This window comes from Pangasianodon hypophthalmus, chromosome 25 (assembly GCF_027358585.1).
Source record: "Pangasianodon hypophthalmus isolate fPanHyp1 chromosome 25, fPanHyp1.pri, whole genome shotgun sequence".
In the NCBI taxonomy this organism is placed as follows: domain Eukaryota; kingdom Metazoa; phylum Chordata; class Actinopteri; order Siluriformes; family Pangasiidae; genus Pangasianodon; species Pangasianodon hypophthalmus.
The window spans coordinates 6,868,003-6,891,718 of record NC_069734.1 but is presented as its reverse complement, the minus strand read 5'-3'; the positions used below and the strand labels follow the sequence as shown (position 1 = coordinate 6,891,718).

The 23,716-nt window shown below is 38.5% G+C and overlaps 1 protein-coding gene across 3 annotated transcripts in view; it reads right to left on the bottom strand.

The window, feature by feature from the left end:
* Positions 1-1,540: 1,540 nt before the first annotated feature.
* kcnc1a (potassium voltage-gated channel, Shaw-related subfamily, member 1a) overlaps positions 1,541-23,716 on the bottom strand; it is a 42,389-nt gene continuing 20,213 nt past the window's right edge. Inside the window, exons 2-4 of one of the 3 annotated variants that reach the window (XM_026937575.3) lie at positions 18,567-19,500; positions 11,208-11,393; positions 1,541-5,099 (exon numbers count right to left, since the gene is read on the bottom strand). In XM_026937575.3, the coding sequence (XP_026793376.1) occupies positions 4,990-5,099; positions 11,208-11,393; positions 18,567-19,500 (1,230 nt within the window). In that variant the 3' untranslated portion in view covers positions 1,541-4,989. Of the gene's footprint in view, positions 5,100-5,534; positions 10,323-11,207; positions 11,394-18,566; positions 19,501-23,716 lie in introns of those variants that run through there. The other 2 variants (XM_026937576.3, XM_026937574.3) reach the window with 2 other exon arrangements.

The window sequence follows — 23,716 nt, the reverse complement described above, 5'->3', positions numbered from 1 at the left end:
CGGGAACAGTGAATACTTTATACAGTTTTGCTAATAGGTGGGAGGAAACAAAAATATGGATTGTCTCAATGGGTCTGAGAACTGGGCTGTGAAATACTGCAGTAGCTGTGTACCTGTTCTCAGCTGCAGATTATAGTGTTCATCTCTCTCTCTCTTTCTCATTGACAGCTCAGGGGCTTTCCTGCACCCACTATATCCAGCAGAATTCCTTCTCACTTCTCTAGATTGAGTAACCCTGGTTGGCTTTATATCTTGTATCTTTATATCATTGGCTTTCTCTTACTCTCAGGTATGCTTAATGGAAGATGCTGTGCTATGCATCACCTGCAAATATTACCTGTGTGAAGGGTTAACCAGAGGAGAAGTGTGTATGGAGAACATGTTGCCATGGTGCTGTTATTGCTGCAGATGTAAAATGCAGTGAATTAGGGGTGATTTGGAGTGCAGATAGATTTAGGGGTGTGGGTGTTTGTTTCTTTGTTTCTAGATTGAAACCATTCTAGAGAGATTCGTAAATTTATGGTGCGTGTGTGCGTGTGTGTGCGTGTGGAAGGCGATATTTTCTTTGTTACCATAGCAACAGAATGAATCAGGTAATTTCAGAAAGCACCGCAAGGCTTACATAATCATGAAACACAGAGTAAAAAAGGTCTCCAGTCTTTGATGATATGTGAATTACTATTACAAATGAAGCTTTTGTGAAATCACACACACACACACACACACACACACACACATACACACAGAGTGATTCACTTCCCTTATGTATAGCTAAAGATTGTTTCAGCATTTACTGGAAGTTTTTTTCAGCATTATTTTTTAAAACTCTATTCAGATGGAATTAGTTTTTTTATGTGGGGAGGTAAGATTTTAGTCTTGTCCAAAATCATCATGTATTATGGACTGTGTATATTCCCAAGTTTGGATAGATTGTTGTAAAATGGCTTGTACAAATATTCTGTGCGAACGGATATGTTGGTAAAGATTCTGTAATAAACTGTCGCTAATTACAAAAATGTGGAATTCAAGTCCAACAATGGGTCTGGGAGTTTAGAGGACTAAAACACCAAACAATAAAATATAGATATTGTTCATAAGTACTTGACACTTGCTTCTAGTGTTTTAGTTATGTTTTTAATCACTTTCTACTTAACATTACCCATAAAAGTTCTTGTAAAGTATTAGATTTGACACTTTATTATAGGCCTATTTAATCTTTTGTTGTTGTTGTTTCTCTTTTGGCTAAGAAAGTGCCATTTTTTACTATTTTTAAATTAAAAGTTTAATAAAAATTAACTGATGTCAGCTATGTCACACATACACTGATAGATTTAATTTCACATTAATGAACTCAAAACGTTTACTTTGCCAGAAAGCTAGTTCTTTCAAGCAAGAAAACTGAGACAAGAGTACCAGCTAAAAAACAAAAACAAATGTGAGCGGGCCTTCCAGGGGTGTCACTTCATATTGGAGATTCCAGATTTAAATACTGACTGGCTCATCTGCTGTTTTTGTTGGGGAAAAGAACTCTTATGCCTAAATTTGGAGTGATAACATGTAGAAACATACTCTGATGTTAAAATGTGGAGTTCCTATGCAAAATGTGTAAAGGTTGCCAGGTCTGAAGCTGTTATAATAAAGCAGTCGGTTTGTACTAAATGTATGCGATGTGTGCATAAATTACACAAGGGACTTTTTGGTGCAGTAGAGTGTAGCCACTCATCTAAAACCTAGATCTTTTATCCTGTGTAAGTCCTTAAGATTATGTTGAAAATCACTAGTCTAGTAACAGTTGCCAGGGTTATAAATCGACTCCAAATTAGAATAAGTTTAGTCTCTCGGCTCACAGTCTGTGTAGGAAGGGAGTAATTCATCATAGCTATTATTTTACGCTAATATACAGATACAGCAGCTGAATGAAATATGTCTAGCACCTGACAAGTTCAGTTCCATGGTACACAATAATATTTGTCCATCTCTGAAGCTTTATGTTCTATGTGCTAAAGAAATGTTAAATGCTAAAGCTGTGCTGCTGTTTTCATTCATCAGAACAAACTGTGTGCAAACTGCAATGAAAGATCTTTAAAAAAGCTTTTCCATGGGCTGGGGAATTTGTGAGAGGAAGTGAGGGTTGAACTTATTTCCTGTGGGACAGCCTGGCAGCAACACACACATCAAAATAATTACACACCTGTGCACACACATACACACAAGCAAAAAGGAAAAAATACTCTTTGCATTATAGTACTAAGCATGGTATTACTGAACAGGCAGTAATAAGCTCCAGTCTCTCCACGACTTACTCTTCCCTATAATTCAGAATATTAACATAATCTGTTGAAGAATACCAAATGTATACTTGAGTGCAAATGTTTGCCCCGCCCCCATAATAAAAAAAGAAAAATGCACATCTATTTTACATATTATCAATAAAATAGTAAAGAGAGAGAGATTCAGAATGCTAAACCCATACAGCATAGAGTCATGGGAAATTCGGACCACCCTTGAGAACAGATCACACGCTTGTGTTGCTATGGTTACACTATTAGGTAACAGGGTTGCCATAGTGTCTGAACAGATCAAAGCTCAGCAAGGGAACAAGGAATAAAGAACTCATACACACACACACATACACACACACACACATCAAACACCAAGATGAAAAAATAAGTATATATAGAACAACACTGTGAACTTCACGTCTAGGATGCAGGGGGCAGTGCATCTTTTGAAGGCGCAATTTTTTTCATAATAAATGTACTCTGTGATGAGCAAACAATAAAAATATGAATAAACAACTACACACATAGGTATTTGAATAGAAAGAATGTTTTATTCTTTGAAGTCATTGTCTTTTTATTGAAATCATGAAATGTCACAAAAACAGCTGCAAAGGGCCTGTTTGAAAAGTAGCCTTTATAGTTTGCTCAGCTCTTGTGCAGGTTTCTCGTTGTTCCTTTTGGATATGAGCTTTATAAGATCCTCTTCATAATCTCCGTCAGCAACTGCTGAAACAGCACAATAAAACCTCTAGATCTGAGGTTCACCTCTGCTTTTTGTAGTACTGCCAGTTCTGGCAATTTCACACCAGAGATGAAGCAGTATTACAGAAAAGGCTTTAGATTTCCCTTAATTCAAAAGTCTCTGTAAGAGAAAAGGGATGTGTCATGCTCGTTTACGTGTACAAGGTCGCTTTTGTTTTATATAAAGTGTTGAACTGAGGAATGCAATATAGCATAATATTTGCAAATCATGCTGTTTGCTTTTAGGTTACAGTGTAATATATCATTTTTATCTCTGTCCACTCACTGGTGTCCAGATGACAGAAGGGAAAAATACAGCAACACATAGGCACCTAAAAGCTTAATATTCTAACAGAATATATGTTTGTGCTCAAGATCTTGGTCATGCTCAAGAAATTAGCAGGCAAGCCTTGTAATATTAATATATTGTATGGCAGTATAATATAATCTATGACTGTATTGCTGTATTATAGGTAAAAGTAAAAAAAAAAACATTATAGTGCTTTGTAATTACTCATGCCATAGTTATTACTCATATGAAAACCTCTACATAGCCTACAAATTCATTCGGGGTTTCAAGTGAACTAAAGTAAACGTTCGGAAATTCATATATACTACAATTGGTTATTATAAAGTGCATCATTTTGCAATAATAAATGAGGCAATAAATTTTCAGGTTATACACTCTGGATGGCATTACAATTTATTTTTAATGTTAAGCAATCTCAAAAATTAATAATCCATGTAGGAGGGTTTTTACAACCTCACCCATTTTTGTAGTGATCCTTTTGCTATCCTTAAATGGCAAAATACACATGCATTAAAAAGACACATTTTGCCATTTAATACTGTATATACAGAACTGAGCAAGGTCAAAGATAACCTGTTTAAGTTCATTTTTCTCCTTTGTGTTTTGGTTACATTAAATCGGACTGAGGTTGAGGTAAAGCTGGTGTAAAAACTGATCTAATATGGCATATACCAGGGGCTCTCAACTCATCTTTGAAAGCGCAACTACATAAAAGTTTTTGTTTACAAAGTTCTTGATAAATGACTGAATGGGGACAACAGTTACCTTTTAATTCTTAATCATTAGCGATTAGTTTGTGGCTGTAAGACACATCAATTTGAAGTGGTTATGTTTTAAAGCTTCATGTTATCACTTTTGGCTAGAGCCACAGACTCTGAACAGATGAGACATCTGTTTTGTACTTGAAGAGGTAATAAATATATATTTCTTTGTCCAATTGTCTTTAAACATTCTGTTTTGGTCATTAATCTTAACACAACAGATGAAGGTTCATACTCAGAAAGCTGAACTTGTTGAAGTACAAGTTTTTTTGTTTGTTTTTTTTTCAAATGTTGATCGATTCTAGTATTAGTTTTGAGTACTTGGTTTGATCCATTGAAATACTTGTTGGGTCCACATCCACCAGCTGACAATATGTACAGTACATCATATAAAATTCAGTTTAAACCTTCAATCTTATCTTAGCTTCAAGGAATTAATAGGCTAGCATGTGCAAAGCGCAAAGAAAGGCAACTCATGTGTAGCTGTAACATTAAAACTGAAGCACACCTGAAATACGTATCGGAAAAGGCAATTTCATGAATGGCTGAAGCGAATAACAAATACAAGTGGTTAGTGAGCAGTTCTTACAGAGAAGCTGAGTGAAAACATCACTCCGAGCTATCAATGGAAACCACAAGTAGACATAAAAAGCCCATTAACAACATGGATAGTCAGACGAATGATAACACTCATGCAGTCAAACACAGTCTTACTCACATCACAGTTACACCACAAATAGAAAAGTTGACAGTAAGATGTGCAACAAACAAAACGAGGGTGGAAACGTTTCTTCCTAGAAAAGTGTAGAAAGGGGAGGGAGGTGCATGAGAAGACGCTTCCCTCTCGTAAGCTGGTTTAGCCACTCGATTATTGTACGACAAATAGACAAGATAATCAGGTGTGATCAAAGGTGTTGTGAGCCATGCACAGAGTGGTCGGAACACCACAGTTCATGACACACACAGAGTCTGCAGGCCGCCTGCTCCGGCCAGGCCGCTCCGCCGCTACACACAGGGAAAGAAGAGAGACAACACACCAGTTATTACTCAGACAGGTGAGTGGAGGATGATGTTCAAAGGGAAATGGAAAGAAGGCAAGGAGAGATAAAAGGAGCATGAAATGGTAAAGCAGACAAGTTTAACATGCATCTCGATCATGCTCTGGTTAATGCATAATACAAGATGGTTGTACATACAGTTCTTTTATATCAGCGTAATGTTTAAATCATGCAGCCCATATTTACTGGCCATTCCCTCATAATGTCGCTTGTTTCGTTTGTCTCCATGCTTGGAAGTGCAGTTTGACATGCTATCACCTCCAGACACACAGGTTTTCTTTTCTTTTCCTCCCTTCAGTCATTTTTTAACAACCTCTTTTTGCCCTTTTGTCACCAGGCCAAAGAGAGTATTGGTATATACCAGGAGAGAATTAATTTAAAAAAAAAAAAAGAACATTCCTTTCCATTCAATGAAAAACCAAACTCTGCAAACAGGTTTCATACAAAATTTATTTCATGCTAGAATTGGAACCATGTGCTCTATCAGTTTTTTCTTTTTTTGCATAACATTGTGCATGCATCTGATTCACTCCCCGCAGTTCTAAATTGCATACAGTGCTCTTATGTTGTAAATATACATTTGTCTTTTTAAAATTTTTACTCATTTTTGTACCTAAAAGAAAAGATATGAGTAAAGATGTGCAACACACATCTTGACTCCCTTCTTTTAACACTATGACATTTTTTGTCATTTTTTTGTTCATTTATTTTTCAAAAATAACACTGTCAAAAGTCTGTACTTAATATGTGAAATAAACAGCTGCTCACGATAGCTCTCCACATGATCTACGCACCAATATTATAGCATAAAACAGAAAAATATCAACTAAATTTGCTCATTTATTTTTCTCTTAGTAAGATTCAATAGCACAAGCATGCCAAACAGAAACAAGATGAAAAGATTGAATTGACCACACAGAAAGCTTACTGAAATAATTTCTTTTGCCCTCCTCAGCAACGACTTGTTTTTCATTCAGGATTTGAGGTCAATATGACCAGAGCTGGCTTACAGGTGGTTAGTAGCACAAATGAAAATATGGAAAATTGAATAATTCGCTGCTAAGGAAATGTACATCTTTGAACATCTTGTAATCATGGCTACATGAAGCGTATTCAAAAAGTGAAGAAAGAAAATATAGTTTTTTTTCATACAGATATTCATAACAGCAGTAAGCAATTTTATTATTTTTTTTATTATTTTTTTAAACATACCACCATGCAACTCATGCTAAAATGTAAGCCTTCTACAACTGTCACATAGGACATTGTAGATTATACCATTAGAAGTGTTAGTGGATATAATGAACCATTGATTATTAATGTTATTCCACTCTTTGTCAAATCAACAGCAGATTGTACCATGCCTTCGGTGCTGATGTATTATTGTCCACACTTTCAGTCTTTAAAAAAGTGTCCTTGTCCAAAAAAAAGACCCCTTGCTGTTTTGAGAGGGTCATCAGACAGAAAAAATGCTTTCGCAATCATGGTATGTGAAGGAAATACTCAAACGTAGTACCAGTATCCTATTCACTTGTCTCTTTCCTTTTCCCTACATGCCTCTCTCCTGTGGAAAGTGACCTCAATCCACTGTGGAGCCAAGAAACGCTGGAGAGGGAAAGTTCTCCTCTCTGAGTCGCTGCGGTCCTGTGGTCAGGTCACACGGAGCGCTTCTGCCTGCATATACTTAACTAGGACAGTCTCGTCTTTACAGGAATCTGTAGTAGAGAATACAGGGGAGGGTGGGGTTGCTCAGGGTCATCCTGCCACTGCGCCTCGGCCATTCAACTCAGCTTACACAATGAGGACGATTGGGAGGGAAAAATAAGGTGAGAAGACTTCTCACGGAGGAAAAAAAAACAGCATTGGATTCTTGGACAATCCAGATTTGCGAAAAAAGAGTAGAGATGGACAGAGACATAGAGAAAGAAGGAAACAGTAGAGAGACAGCTGCTCAGGACAGCAGAAAGAGACTGTGGCATGCGGGAGACGTTTTCTGGGGAGGGCAGGGGGCTTTGCTGTCAGACTGGACAGAGGTGAAAACCTATTTTGCAGGTGTAAAAGGAAGGGGACTCGAAGCTGAGCAGATTTTTGTGGATTAAGAAACAGAAGAGGCAAGGACAAAAAGAAGAAGTGCAGCATGGGTAGAAAACCGCTCAACCGCTCTTGGGCTCTCGTTTCAGCTACAAGTTGCCACTGACTGACTGCATTTAAAGATTTATTGTTCTAGTTTGATGTACATGTGTCTGCTGGTGAATTAAACAGGGCTACAGTGCAAAAAAATCAAAAGGGAGGATTAAATGAAACCTCAAGTATGTATTTAATTAGATATGTAGGATATGCAGATGGAGCCTGGTTTATACACTTTCCCTGAGAACTGCTTATGACATTTGCACATTTTTTCTTTCTAACATCGCTATGAAAGCGAAAGACAAACAGCAGTGACAGAAAGCCACTGAGACAGAGAAAGAGGAGAGAAGAAAGCCAGAGAAAGAAGCACAGCTCTAACTTGGACAAGGACAGAAAAGGACAGTGCACACCAACACAGCAGAGGCTATAGGGTTAGAAGAGAAGGAGGGAGGACTGCAAAGTTCTAGCAGACGGATTAGGACATTGCTCCCTACTTCACCATTCATTCCCCACAGGATAAAGGGAGCTTGGGAGCTCTGCGCAAGAACAAGCTGAGCACAGGACTTAGCGGATAACAACACCCACTTGGCCAGCTCTGTTGACTATAGTGCCCATGCACCAGGACTTTTTCCAACCTTGGTTCAGTGCAGAAGAATATGCAAATGACAGTCAGATACAGAGACTTTGAGCTCTGTTTTTAGTTTTCTGGATGGATTTACATCTGGATGAGGTCATTTTACCAGCTGGCAGGTTTCATGCAGTTAAAAAGAGCACACATGCACAAGAAATGTTTGGGCTGGTATCAGGTAGGATAGAGGATGACTGGAGGACAAGGTGCAGGAGAAATGCTACAAATATGTTTGAGGTATTTGGAAAATTTATTTGTACTTCAAGAGGGAAAAAGGGCCGTATTTACTAAGGCCTACTCTGGTAACTGGTTCACTAACACTGGTAAATTTTAAAACATATCATCTTTTTTTTTTTTTAAATCTATTTTGCCTCACTCACAGTTTTCCCCTTTGCATCATGTGATTTGGTGTTGTATTCTATTCCTGACTTTGCCCCCATCATATCATTGGTTTGTTACCTGATTGTGTTCACCTGTTTTGTGTTACTCCTTGATTAGGTTGTCTATGTATACACTGATGTTTCTTTGTAGTGGTGCAAAGTCTAATTGTGTTTTTGTAACATTAAGTCCAGGTTTTTCAGTGTACTTCCTGGTTTTGACCTTTGCCTGTTTTGGCATACAGTAGATTAAAGATTATCCCAAATTAACACTGCCTGCCTATATTTTGACCCCTGCTAAGGATTTGCCTCACTAAAGCACATACTGAGGTTATACACTTGTGTCCTGCATCTCACCTCATGTTACACACACTTAAATGTACACTAACAGTAAACATACCTTTTCTTATCCATTTTGTCTTTCCATCCACATTAAAATGACAATTTCTTCCACAAAAAACACATCTTTTTGAAAATAATGAATTAATTTCCTGTGACTGCTTTGTACAGTATACAAGCAGTACTGTGGCTGCAAGAAAGTGTGTTTAATGTTCATTGTCTCGGTTTGCCATAGAGCAAGTGACTGCAGCACTGAAAATCACAGAAATTATGTAAAGATCAGGGGTTAGACACCCATGGGGTTAGACACCTGGAATGCCATTTTCTAGTATCTTCATGCTCCATTGTCAATGGAAAGCTTTCAGAAAACGGCCTGAAAATGGCAGTGAGGCCAAAACATAAGGTAAAATTTGCACGAGTACTTTAATTAACATATGGATGGTGCAGTAGATCCACAGTTTTGCATGTCTTCCTCTCAGCAATATAAGGCAGATCTGCTGCATAGCTTTAGTAGCTATGGCCCAAAATCCCTCTGCAAAAGTGATATTTAAATCATCTTACAACTGCCCAGGAATGATCTATTTATTCCTGAAAGGTTACAGGAAGTGACCTATAATGGCTGTCAAGATCAACACTAAGATTATTTTTCTATTCATTACTACCCACTTTATGACTTTTCTGTTTATGGACTCCCCTTTCTCCCAACCAATACCAGCCCTAGCAGCAGGACAAAGCATGCTGGGAGGCCCATAAACTGGCCCAAAACATGCACACCACACACACAACAGCACACCAAAAAACAGAACTCGCTTACAACAGCAACATCCACGTATACATCCAAACACACTCGGACACTCTCTCTCTCTCTCTCTCTCTCTCTGTCTCTCTCTCTCTCTCTCTTACACACACACACACACACACACACACACGTTTGCTCACATAGCCTACATATGTACATAAAAATACTTTCACACTGACAAAAGCTCTTACAAACACAATCAACACATTTTAAACAGCACACTGAGACAGAAATATACTGTGTGTGTAGGAGAAGTGTGTGTGGTGTGTAGCTGTTGATTGTTCTTATGGTGCTTCTAAAAGTGAAACTGTGGAATTAAACAGAGCATGCTCACACAGAGCTGGACACAAGACACAGAGAGACAGTGCTATTGCTTGGCTAGTGCTGACATTCTGGTTCAACTTTTATTGGTCTTATGTAGCCTCTGCTTAGAATATTATACACACATATATGACCATCTCCAGTCTGGCTACAAGGGATGAAAAGGTCTTGCTGAAAGCTTTCTCAGTCCTAATGTTTATCTATGACCTACTCCTTGCTTCTGGCTTTGTGGTTGAAAGCTAACAAGCTGATGAATTTCCATCTAAACAGTCTTGGTTGTATTTAGGATGGCTGCAGGAGGGTGAGTGTGTACAAGCGGTATTTCCCTATACTGATTTAAATATTGTGTAAATATGATAGGGATCACTCAAGCTGCAGGGGATGGAGGGTGTCTTAGTTGCTAATGCTGTCCTAAAAGGCATCTGCACTCTGCTATTTGTGATTAAAGTGGGGCTGGCAGTCAGGTGGTGACTCTGGCATGGCCATCCTCCTGGCTGTGTGTCCACCCTAGCTGCAACAGCGGGTAGCCTAGTGTGGGACCGGCCGGCTCCCCCCCTGTCCTCCCTGAGAATGTTCCAGCTATGAACCAATCAGAGGACCCAGGGGAAAAGATGGAGGGAATAACATAGATACAAACAGACAGACGGACAGACGGGCAAGTGGAGGAGATAACAAGTAAAAAACAAACAAACGACAAAGAAAAAAACAGAAAAAAGGGAAGATTAAGGTTGGCCCCAGTAGGCAGCTGTATGTGAGTCAAAGTGAGATTGAACATAATGCAAGACGGTGCTGAGAGAAAAAAAAAACTTATTGCATGTTTAGAAAAGTGGAGTGAGTTGAAGGAATGTAGTTATGTAGCTCTAGAGCTCTGGAGGTTCAAGATGTTGTATCCATTACCCTATGTTCACACTAGCAAGTGACAAGTTTGTTTGCGTCACATGTAGTCTCTTGTGTACATGTAGCAACCACTTAAATAGGAACTAATCGCTTTACTGCATCAAAATTAATTTGCATAGAATTGAGAATATCTCAATTCAAATGTTGTCCCTTGCTGCTATTGCTGAAATTGCAGCCCCTGTTGTGCAAGTACATAGAAAAGGAATGTTGCTAGTTATAGAATGTTCGCTTGCTAATGTGAACATAAGGTTATTATCTAATGGAATTAATGTAGATTAAATGTAAAAACTGAAAAAGATTGTTTTTGTAGTCCAGACAGCATGTTTGATTGGTGTCTGAGTGCAAGTAAGGCTGAAAAAAAATTCCAATAGAAGAGTTTCTTGAACTGCAGATCTGCATTGTGTTCTTAGGCCTTTTCACTGTCTCTCTGTTATGAGTGCGCTCTGCTTCAGTATAATTTTGGGAAGTATAGATGGTTGTGTGTATGCTATGTGTATGTAATACATTTGTGATTTGTAGCTTGTGTGTAAAGATGTGTTTGTGTGTATGTGAATAGCTGCTACGTACCTTTTCTCACTCTGGCGCCAGGGTGTGTGGCTCGGCCGGTCATGTTTAGAAGGAAACACGGAGTTTCCCCGCGTGGTTCGCAGGGGCTAAAAATCTGGCCGTCCTCGGGAGAAATGGCCTGGTCTATGTGTGGACAGTCTTCATTGGCCAGCGCTGCCTTAGCCGCCTCGCCGTTCAGTTTGGGATCTTCGAACACACAAGCACATGTGAGAGAATACAGGTGCAGGGCTACGCTTGACGGGTTGCATGCCTCATAGCAAGGGTTAGGTAGGAGGAGGAAGTGAATGAAGGGAGGATAGCGCCCTCTGTAGGGTTGGAAGATATGTTTGAAGGAGGAGGTGAATATAACATGCATACTATGTGGTGTTTTTTTTTTTTATAATAACCGGTGAACTGCATTGGGATAGCACACTCATTCTATTGTTGGATAGATTACCAAATGTAATTTGACATACACACATACAAATAGACACTATGGACTAAAAATGATCAGAGATCTGATCTGATTTGTCTTCCTACTTTGTATTTGAGTGAAACTGCTGAACTGTATTGACTACATCTTGCATAGTTACTTAGCATGAAAAGACACAGCTGCAGGCTATTTGAAACATATTCAATGATTTTTACAAAAAAAAAAAAAAAAACTTTAGATCAGTTAATCTTGAATATGTCTGTACACCCAAACAGGACACTGCAATCTTACTATTTAATCTCTTTACACATTATGCAATCAAATCTGTTACAAAGTAACCCACATAAAAATTATGCACATTAATTTAAAAGATAAGTATACATTTGCATGCCCATGTCTCATTAGCTTGCAGTAAGCAATGTTAGATAAGGGCTAAATATAGAGAATCAGAAGGCAGTTAGTTTCACACTGAAGAGGAATTTATAGAAATGCTGCATGGCAACCAGCCTGTTCACCTGTGCACTCTTTGGCATCCAGCACTCAAATTTATGTCTCATCGATCACAAGAAGGCAAGAAGGCAGAGCACTCCCGAAAAGCTGTTGCAAAGGATTTGCTGAATTTTATATTGCACATTAATGGCAAAGTTTCCTCCCTACATTTGTTAAGGTCACCCTTTAAACATTTGTAGTCAAGATGCAGCAATTTAAAGGTTATCAATAAGGGACCTTTGCAGCCTGTTTGACAATATTACAGCAATCCTGTTTCATTATGGTCAAGTGATGGAATTACCTTCAACCTCTGGCAATGTTACTCTTGTTGGTGAACAACCAGCCATAAAATATAATCTAGATTATACCTTATTAAATATGGCATTCTTTCAGCAGTAACCCTCTAGTGTCTGTCCCCAGTGCCCAGTATTTTTCACGTTTCACCTGCTCAGAGTCCCTCAACAGTGTTGACTCACACACAGAGATACACAGACACACACACATACACACACACATACACACATTTATGTGTATAAATAGATGGGTACATGCACACACACACACACACACACACACACACACACACTAAGGAAGTGCTGGGATGTGACACAAAGCTCCTGGGATGAAGGCATGAAGTGGAAAGAGGGGAGTGGGGTGTGAGTCATCTTTAGAATAGCTCCACACACACAATTAAGGCATTCCTCTCACTCGTTTATTGTTTTTGTCACTTATTTGCACTTCCTGTGCCCTCCTCTCTCTTAAAATATACATTCAGAAATGTGCTGATACTGAGATGCATGGCGTAACATGCACAAATGTGTGTGTGTGTGTGTAATTGTGTGTGATCTTTTCATGTGAAAAGATCACTATCTGCAGTGAATGTGTGTGGGCATGTGGGTGAAGGGTCTGTGTGTGTGTCTGTGTGTGTGTGTTTTAGAGGCCATATCTCATTAGTTGAACACCGCTGTTTAAAGATAACACGTAATGCAACATTAAATATGAACAGTGCCTCAGTTTTAAGGATTTTGCATGAAAGTGTATCCGTGCTATGATGTGTAATATGATGTATTGTGATCAGCGATAGCTGTTCATGGTATTGAAAACAAAATGTACTACCTATCAGTACCTCTGTGTTACTATTATGCAACCATTATGGTTAAGCGTTTTAGCATGGCGTCGTAGGTTATTACTTATACACATAGAAACACACTCATTGAAAGGTAGATTGGTAGCTCCATTTGTGATTCCTACATTTTGTAAGTCAAGTGTTTCTAGTCCGTAATCATGTCATGTCAGTAAAGCTTGCCATTAGCTAGCTCTTTCAATCAAACCATGCATAACTTATGGTTCTGTCATTTGTACCTTTGTGTAATCTGTACATCTGTTCATTTACTTTGTCTTCTCAATCATTACTGATTATGGATGTGTAAGCGAAGCTGGCTTTAAAAAAATATCCTCAATGCACACAAAATCTAGGAGGGAGCGTGTAATCATTTGACACGACTGTGAGTCAACAAGCTGGGCTAGAAATAAATCAGCTGTTCACTTCTAATTCACTTGTAATTGGTGCTGTTGTTCTTGGTTCCTCAAAAGAAAAAATGAATACACTTTAAACCAAGAGCAAATAAGATGATGTGAATGCCAAAAATTGGGTCTAATATTTTATATATTTTTCTTTAAAAAAAAAGATGGGAGGGCTTATCAGTGCAAGATCGTTTATACCAGCCAGCCCTGGTAGTTATGAATAAGCATATGAAGATCCAGAGCTTGCAGTCCCACTGCACCCCAAGACTGTGTTATTTACATATAAAAGCAGGGTAACTAAAGCAAAGCCGTGGCAGAGAGCAGCCGTACTGGGGCTCTGATGGGACTGCGCTACTTCTGCTCCACTATTTCGGCTCTGAGATGGCACACAGCAGTACATTTGCAGCACAAAGTCTCTAAATCAGCCTCAATTAAGCCTTTGACAGGTATACATATGTAGACCATTTACTAACATTTCTTAAGTTGTGATCACAGCTCTGATGAAACAGCTAGTTTTAGCCGTTAACTAGAACTAATGCAACTAGTAGGAGTTTATACCCTTTTTTAACTAGCATCAGCATATAGCTTAGCTCATATTAAACATTAGCATATCTCTTCCTAATCCAGTCTTGTTTGCATGATTTCACAGGTTTAATCAGTTGATCTTGGTATCTAATCAGCTAATAACTGTGGCTCTTATTAAACTGGAATGAAAGACTGCAGCCACTTTTTTTACTCCTGTCTTTTAACAGAATTGAATCAGGTGGTGCACGTTTTCATTTGTAATTTATTATAAAATAAAACCTATACTAACTTTCCTATTTTAAGACTATTCCTCTATATGCATGGCATGTACGTTGCCTCTCTTCTGGGCTCACAAAAATTCCCACTCAGAATTCCCAGTGGGCAATTGCAGTTAGTCCCATATGACATGAATGCAATGTTATACTTGTGGATACCACACATACACCATAGGTTTTTATGTTAAGAAAGGACATCTGTCAGTCTGCAAACACTGTTTTCCCCTGATAAAAGTATCTGCAGTTTTCATATTTCTAAATAAGACTCTCTGATTGGATGTAGGAAGATCTACCAGAGCCAAAATGCTCAGAAACAGGAAGTCCACAGACCCTGTTGTAGCTACTGTATACTATGTTCATTTTGACTTTTCTGTGGGTTCTAACTTTGCCAAGCTGCAACAAAATCAACTACATTACCAGTTTAAGGCATACAGTACAGATCTACATAACCAACTCCTCATTAGGTATGCGCATGATCCCTGATCATAACTTTGACTGGTTTGACAGGAAGAACTCCAGAGCAATCTCAAAAATACACAGTACTATTATTATATATTTATATACTATATTAATGTAATGGCATTAAATCAAAGCAAATGAAAAAAAAGAGGAGTGTCAGCTTTTTTTAATTTCATCAATGGGAATGGTAGTTTCCACTTGCACCTCCCTACAAATCAAGCCATGAATAAACATAAATCGTAACTTATACTAAAATAGCACAGTAAAAGAAATTTGAAAGCATTCTGGTGTGAGTAATTAGTGCATACTATCTAGGATGTCAATGAATTGAACAGTACAAGGGCATGTTACGGACGTAGGGGACTACCTACAGGAAAGAGAGCACTGTCTTACCTAATGTCCATTACTCTGTGTGTGTGTGTGTGTGTGTGTGTGTGTGTGCACTCCATGGGGGCGCTTGTAGCAGAAAGGTGAGCTATTTACCAGCAGGGTGCCTGTTTGTGTATGTGTGTAAGCAACTACTTGTACATCACCCTTGGAAAAAAAAAAAAGGAATGTATGTGCATGCAACGCAAGTCCATGCTGGCTTTGCATCTGCTGTGTGTTTTCCTGTTTGGTGCCAGTCTGACAGATGCCATCTGTCCATCTTTGCTATTTCTCATGGTATTGTGCCCAGAGTCAAGCGGCTCGAACTGATTAGCCAGGCGTCTCTGCCTTATGCGTCCACACACAGATTTACAATGCTAGAAAAAGCAAGCAATGAAACAGCAAGAGCAACTGAGGCTTCAGGGCACTACATTAGAAATATCTAGTGTATTTCATTTACAGTTCATCCTTATTGAAGCCTTCAAAAAAAGAAGTTATTGTAAGATTTTTCATATCTAAACCTAAAGATTAAAGGTGTTTATTGGATTCCTCTAAATGCATCCTTTTGTTTTGATTTGTATCCATCTCTGCTAGTGTGTGTCTGTGTTTTCTGCAGGAGTTGTGCAAGTTGAGCTGAATGACTGCGGCGCGATGCAGAGCCCGATTCCTATTTTGTGGTTGCTCGGACACTGTCGCCATGGCAACTCGCTCCAGTACCATATTAAAAAAAAACAGTGGCGGTAGAAGGCAATAAACAAGACATCAAATGAAACAGGGAGGGTGTGGGGAAAACGGTGAAAACTATTATTCGTATACCACTTCCGAATACCACGTCTGAGTCAGCAGTTTGAGATAATACAATAATTTCAATAATATTAATTTTGGAAGAAAACAAATTACTAAAGTTTAAATCATTTATACTGCACTATTTGACCAGAATAGGTGGTCATAAGTAAACAGATAAACAATACTGGATTATTTTTATGCTGCTGTAATGTGACACTCTCTCTCTCTCTCTCTCTCTCTCTCTCTCTCTCTCTTTCTCTCTCTCTCTCTCTCTCTCTCACACACACACACACACGCACACACACTCATGGTTATGACTCATTGCTATCCCTGCACCCTTTTCTAATAGTGGCATCCTTATTCATTGAGTACAGCACCTGTCATAGGTCCCCTTCATCACAGCTATAACATACATCTACATCTATTGTTCCAGGATGCCTTATTTTCCAAAATATTAAAGAAAAAAACATTGCTACATGTTTATTACCAGCAACTGTATTCTAGAGTTTTCAGTAATATATAAATACCAGCAAGTTTCAATTACCTGCAAAGATGTTCACTGGCTGACAGACAAAATGTAGGTCCGTGCAGTGGTTCGAAATAGTTTCAACTGCACTTTTTTACACCTACGTGGGTGAGACTGTGAATGTGAAAATAAGCTTCACCATTTATAGTACTAATAAGTGAAATATCAGTGTGGCAGCCTGTGCAGTTCATTTAAAATTCTCCACTGTAATCACTTTGCACATGCTAATGTGTCTAAAAAATAAAAAGGGCAGGTGAAACCCAACCAGTCAGACTACTCTCCTCTCTTTAGCAGACGTATCATAGTAGTAAAACTATATGTATTTAGTAATAGGTTCCACTGTTTTCTTACATAACTAGTATTAAATAGGATTTTTCTTCTTGTATTATGTGTAAAGTAAGTTACTTGAGCATGTACATGCAGCTGTATATACTGCAGTATATAAGAACGAGAGTGTGTGCTGTGTATTCTATGCTGTTGTTTGTATTTGCAGATTGTAATGTATCTAAGAGGGCTGGCATCTGTGAGCACAGGTGTACCATTGTCTGTGTGTGTGTGTGTACAGTACATCCATCTATATGTGTACATATGGAGCATTATAATCTCTTCCTGAGTACACAGAAGGAGTGCTACTCTCAGTAACACACTAATGAAACAATTCTATCTTTCTTTCTCTCTATTTCTCACTATCTTTCTCTCTCTTCTGAAAGTGGACAGTCTCTAAGTACTTCCAGTGGAAGCACTTATCTGCTCTTACTCTCATTTCAAGCTACTTATTCATGTCAAGGGGCAGAATTTTCATACTTTTTCACTAGGATTCTGAGAAGAGTAGTGTTAGTGTGACTACTTGGTATTACCACTTTATGAAATAAAGGAGAAGAAGTAACAGTCTGTGAACCATACAGGTAGCAGGATGACAAGTTTCTAAATTAATACTTCAGAGTTAGCTTTCCTGTACAGAGAAAATAAGTACATTTCGATTTACTCTAAATGCACTTATAAACATTTATGCATAGCACTAAGTCATCTTTTTTTAAATAATGGAACTGCGTTTTGTTTCATGTCTGTCTCTTCCAGAAACATCTGTCTAATGTGGGTTTGAATCTGCATTATATGATCACAGATTTTACAAATTTGCCTTGGCCTTCCAGTAATAAGTGAGTTTGGATTAAACAAGTTTAACAAGTTTGTTGTTCTTTTCTCAGTATAGGGAAATTCATTAACATTTCTGTCTGTGGTAATAACACATATGCTACAAATGGTGATGGTGGTATAAATACATGGAAATTAGGTTTTAAAAAAACACTGGAGTATTCTTCCTGGTATAAAACACCAAAAATGACCCTGTTTTAGTTTAATTATAAGGTCTATGATATAATATCCAGTGTGATGTATGTAACTATATATAACTTCAGAGTTTCCTGCCTAATATTATATAGTTATAGCTTCATCAGTCTATGTGCAACTACAAACTACACATCAATAAAACTTAATATTCTTATTAACTAGATTATATGATGTACATAAATTTGTATAGGCCTATGTAAATACAAACACATTAAAGACCTAAGAGTTAGATCAGTATAGCAAGGGTTCATAATAGAGCCGAATGAGCATGCTATTTTTTTTTTTTTTTTAATGATTTAAAAATGCAGTTCACCTTGATCTGTTCCAGGGTAGGAAAGCATCCAGTGTTAGAAAAGAGTGTGGTGTAGAGTGAGACTTTTGATGGCACTGTGTGTGTATGTGTGTGCAAAAGAATGGGAAAAAAATGCTGAATGGGTTTTTTTTTAATGCCTCTGGAGGTTGATATGCTGAAGTTGCTTGCTTGTCTGGAAAGTGAGAAATGTTGCATTCAGGAGTCAAGCTGAGAGAACAGTAAAGAAGTCAGTGGGGCAGAAGGGAGGGAAACAGAGGGTTCAGTCTCATTCTCAGGCTAGGAGTATTTAGTCTCTTTTCGTGCATTCAGATGGTCATGCCACTGAAGGGTTTCCTACCTGCTCGGTTCATTTCTAAAACCTCGTCCTGGGCAGCCAGCGGGCATGTGTCACTCTGTGTGCTGTGGTGGGGCGAGTTCGTGCCTGACTTACAGAAATTTGGAGAGCCCAGCTGTGGGGCACGTGGGATGTGCTTGTTCTTTTTCTTTGGTAGTTTTTGCTTTGCCATAGCCAGCGAGTAGTACATCCCAAAGTTATTGACAATGACTGGGACGGGCATGGCAATGGTGAGCACACCAGCCAGGGCACACAGTGCACCCACCAGCATGCCCGACCACGTCTGTGGGTACATATCTCCATAACCCAGAGTAGTCATAGTGACCACGGCCCACCAAAACCCAATGGGGATGTTCTTGAAGTGTGTATGCTCGCTGGCACGGGGGTCATTAGGCTTGGCCCCAATGCGCTCAGCGTAGTAGATCATGGTGGCAAAGATAAGCACTCCAAGGGCAAGGAAGATGATGAGAAGGAGGAACTCGTTGGTGCTGGCACGGAGTGTATGCCCAAGCACACGCAGGCCCACAAAGTGTCGCGTCAGTTTAAAGATTCGGAGGATGCGTACAAATCGGACCACACGCAGAAACCCTAGCACATCTTTAGCCTCTTTGGAGGACAGGCCGCTCAGACCCACCTCTAAGTAGAAAGGCAGGATGGCCACAAAATCGATAATGTTGAGGGTGTTTTTGATGAACTTTTTTTTGTCAGGACAGAAGGTGATGCGCATGAGGAACTCGAAGGTAAACCATACCACGCACACGCCCTCAATGTAAGTAAGATAGACCTCGGTCTCAGTCTCCTGGTAGACTCGTGTGATGTTGTTGTCCTGCGGGTCAACATCCGTGCGGTTGATGATGGGGTTGAAGGCCTCGTGTGTCTCCAGGCAGAATGTGGTTATAGACACCAGGATGAAGAACAGAGAGGCAAATGCCACCCACTGGAGGACAGAGAGAGAGAGCAAGAGAACAAGAAAGAGGAAAGGGGGACAAAGGGAAAACATATGCTTATATATCTTGCACTCATCAAAAACAAAATATAACTTTAAAGATAACAAATATTTCTACTATTTTCTACTAATTTAAGAAACAATAACACAAACTACTGATAATGTTCAGTGGCACTGGTCTAGAAGTGGGAACATAAGATTAAGACTTAATGCACAAGTGGTTATATTTTAGTAATTAAATTCAATTTCAAGGTGGTAATTAGACTCCATCGATGTCTCATTGCTTTACCTCATAATTCACCAATCAATGTTATATTTTATTATTCAGAAGTTTTACATATAGGTATATAGGTATATAGGTATGAAGTACACTATATGGCCAAATGTATGTGGACACCTGACCATACCAAAGTTAGTCCTGTAACAGCCCTCCTTTGGGAAGGATTTCCACTTGATTTTGGAACATGACTGTGGGAATTTCTGCCCATTCAGACACAGGAGCATTAGTGAGGTCAGGCACTGTGTAACGGCGAGAAGGCCTGGTACACAGTCGGCATTTCGATTCATTCCAAAGGTGGTCAGTGGGGTTGAGGTCAGGGCTCTGTACAGGCCACTCGAGTTTTTCTATGCCTTGGCAAACCATGTCCTTATGGAGTTCACCTTGTGCACAGGGGCACTGTCATGCTGGAACAGGTTTGGTCCTCTTAGTTCCAGTAAAGGAAAATTGTAATGCTACAGCATACAAGACATCCTATACAATGGTGTGCTTCCAACTTTGTGGCAACAGTTTAGGGAGGAACCAAATATGGGTGTGATGATCAGGTTTCCACATACTTTTGGCCATATATATATATGTAATATATGTTTTATATATATATATATATATATATATATATATATATATATATATAATCCTAGTATCAATTTGCACTGCTGATGCAGCTCTGATAGAGTGGATTTGATCTCCCACTACACTGCCCATGTGGTCAGATTTCCAAAAGAAACAGCAAGTACATTTCCAAACTTGACCTCATGCAAAATTCACAAGAATTACAAGCTAGGGCAATTAAGGGTGATTTTGTTGCATTTTATATGAATTACTTTGTAAGATAACCCTAACCCTAATCTTTGTAACTTTAAAACAGATTGAGTCATGGGTAATATAAAATCTCTGTTACTGTAACAAGGGTTAAACAGATCAAGAAATAAAACTACACTTAAAGTAAAACAGGTGCAGCACAACACAATGAATGCACAGAACAGTGTGTGTCATGACACAGTACAAAATAAATACATAGAAAAACAGGAGTCATTTTTATTCCACTGATATTAAATTACATTTATTATAGGTTACGAAAAATGTACATTTTAGCTGTGTCCCTAAAGTTCACTCAAACCCGTTGCCTGAATACCATTACTTCTTTGAAATATTTCACAAGCCACATGTTCGACAGGTTTCTGAAGCTCCAAGGAAGAAATAACTTCTCGCATTCTTTTTTAACTTTATGTTCAATGATATTGTGATATTGACAAATAAGGTCACTTGAACATACAAATGTTACCTAAATTATAGATTGAAAGTAAATTATTAATTAAATAAATGTATTTCAAGTAATTACTAGTTAACCACATTTTGTATTTTTGTTAATTCTGTGCTAAAGACCCAACAGTGTTACTCATTTAGCAGCAAAATGCAGCAAGGAATCCTTGTAAAATTTAGATATTGTTGGTTTAACATATTTTGTGAATGGTTAAATGCATACTCTTAGATTCAAATAGTCAAAAATTTAAATTTAAAAGTTAAATTTATACAGTTACGACAGCTAAATGGCACCCCAATCATGGAATCACTCAACTACTGAGCAAATTGACTACAAATTAGATGAGACAGTATTATGGTAGCAGCAGGAACCCAAGGGGTAATGGATGTTGTGTAACTCCACTTAACTGCCTGTCCAGAGAGAGAGAGAGGAGCAGCCACCCAGCACATCAGGGGTAAAAGCGTTGATCAGATGCATTAAGCCAGAATTGAAAAGTTTTCTTGAGAACATAGAAGGTACAAGATGCCCCATATTTAGATTACATGATTAGTCGACAGTCCACAGCTCTGCTGTAAAACTCAGTATACACAGGAACTAACAGCACTGGACACATTAGTTATTGATTCTCAAGGAAACATACATCACCTAACAGTGAAGTACTGCTACTGCTGTTACAACCATTTGTGTTAAAGAGTAAAATGCATCCATTCTCTGAGTATCTTTACTTAGGATGTGCATCCTTGCATAATCTCTTAAATAGAAGACAATAATTAAAAATGAAATATCTCAAACAATTTAGATTTGACATACTAAATGGAGTTATTAAATTTACAATCAGATATCCAAACGCATTAATATTTAAACATGATATCTGATAAAGGCTCTAAAGATAGATGTTTCTAAATATAAACCCCAGAGCCTGAGACTGGCGTCTACAGGCATGATTAGAGCTGAATGCTTTTGATGAGAGCAAAGAAATAGCACTATAATCATACCATCTGTAGCAGCCTTCAGCACTCTGGATCCTTGAGACATCACTAGCTCTTTCTCTTTGTCTGTTGTTCTGTCGCTTGCTGACTGGTCGTTACTGAAGTCAAAAATGACCACTCAATTCAATTCAAATCACTGAAATGTATTATCCCTGCTGACGAATTCAGCTTGGTCTGATGAGCTACCAGCTGCCAAAACACAGGTGGAGCTGGTCAAACCGGTAGACCATCAATAAATATTTGAGATTTTCTAGTTACCTTACTGTTGTGTTATTTTATTAAAACAGCTTGTCTACCACCTTAATTCAGAAACTGTTTCCTTTCTACCAGCCAAAAATGCTACCAGCTTGAACAGCACGGCTTGTGTTGGGGATGTGAAGAAACATTTTGTTAATGTTGTACATAATTCCTGCATCAACTCCCAAAGTTTCGGACTACAACTCCTATTATCCTAAGCTCACCACCTCATCACACGACCTCCGTCAAGTACCCACTCCAAGGCACCTGATCACTAATAACGCTCAACTGTTTGCAATCACACTGCTCCCTTTAAATAACGCAGATGCTCAACGTTACTTTGCGAGGTCTTGTGCCAGCATTGGGTTTGTAATGAGTCCAGGTTTTCATCTGCCTGTCTTGCTCGAGATCTTACTAATTTGGTTTTGTCTAGTTTACACCCATTTGCAGATTGCTTCCCTATTGAAAAATCCAATTTAGTCTGATTAGCTTCCAGCTGCTAAAATGCAGGCCTTGCTGATCAAGCTAGTAGACCATTCTTGCCAGCTGGTGTATGCTGGTTGAAAGGAATTTTCAGAATTACTGCTACTAATGCTACATGAAAGACAAGTATTTTTAAGAAAATAACAACAGTAAGGCAATTGAAAATCTCGAGCATTAAGGAAGATGGAAAATATCTGGTCTACCAGTTTGACTAGCTTGGCATGTGTTTTGGCAACTCATCAAACCAAGCTCCTGAGTTTTGCTTAGCTCTTTGGTTTGCCTGCTACCTTGAAAACCTGCCTTTGTGTTCATCTGTTCACTTCATGACAACATGACTGACATAAACACATACGTGCATCTTAGAAGATATCATATGCTGTCATGAGTCACCCTGATGTTTTATGACCATTAACTTAAAAATTGTTTTGTTACCATTACCAATAGTTGTCATGATAGCAGCCACAATGTTTGATGCCATGCTGCTTATGTCTATGGTAATTTTTGCTCACAGTCCTCTAGTTACCATATGTTCTATGACACGTCATAAAAATGTACTTTATGTAAACTGTTTTAACCTTCTTTTTTAAATGCTTCCAAAACTTAGCATATAGTCTAAGCTGTCATGAAATTAAACATTATGACAGCTATGATGATAATTACTAGCCATGGTAACACAACACTGCAACAGAACACAGGACACAATCTGTCAGAACAGGATATGGCATCTGTTATGACATATGAAACTGGATTCAAGTAAAGTATCCCTACGTTTTTGCTAAAGCAGGTTTTAGTATCAGAAATCTGGAGCCATCACTCTCTCTCAATCAATTAATAATTCAGAAAAAAAAAATTCATAAGAGAGTTAGAAAAAAATTTATAATTTTTTCATTACATGTACCAACCAAGCTACGGGGTAACTTTATATATGCAGTTTCTCAGAGAACTAAAGAGTCAGAC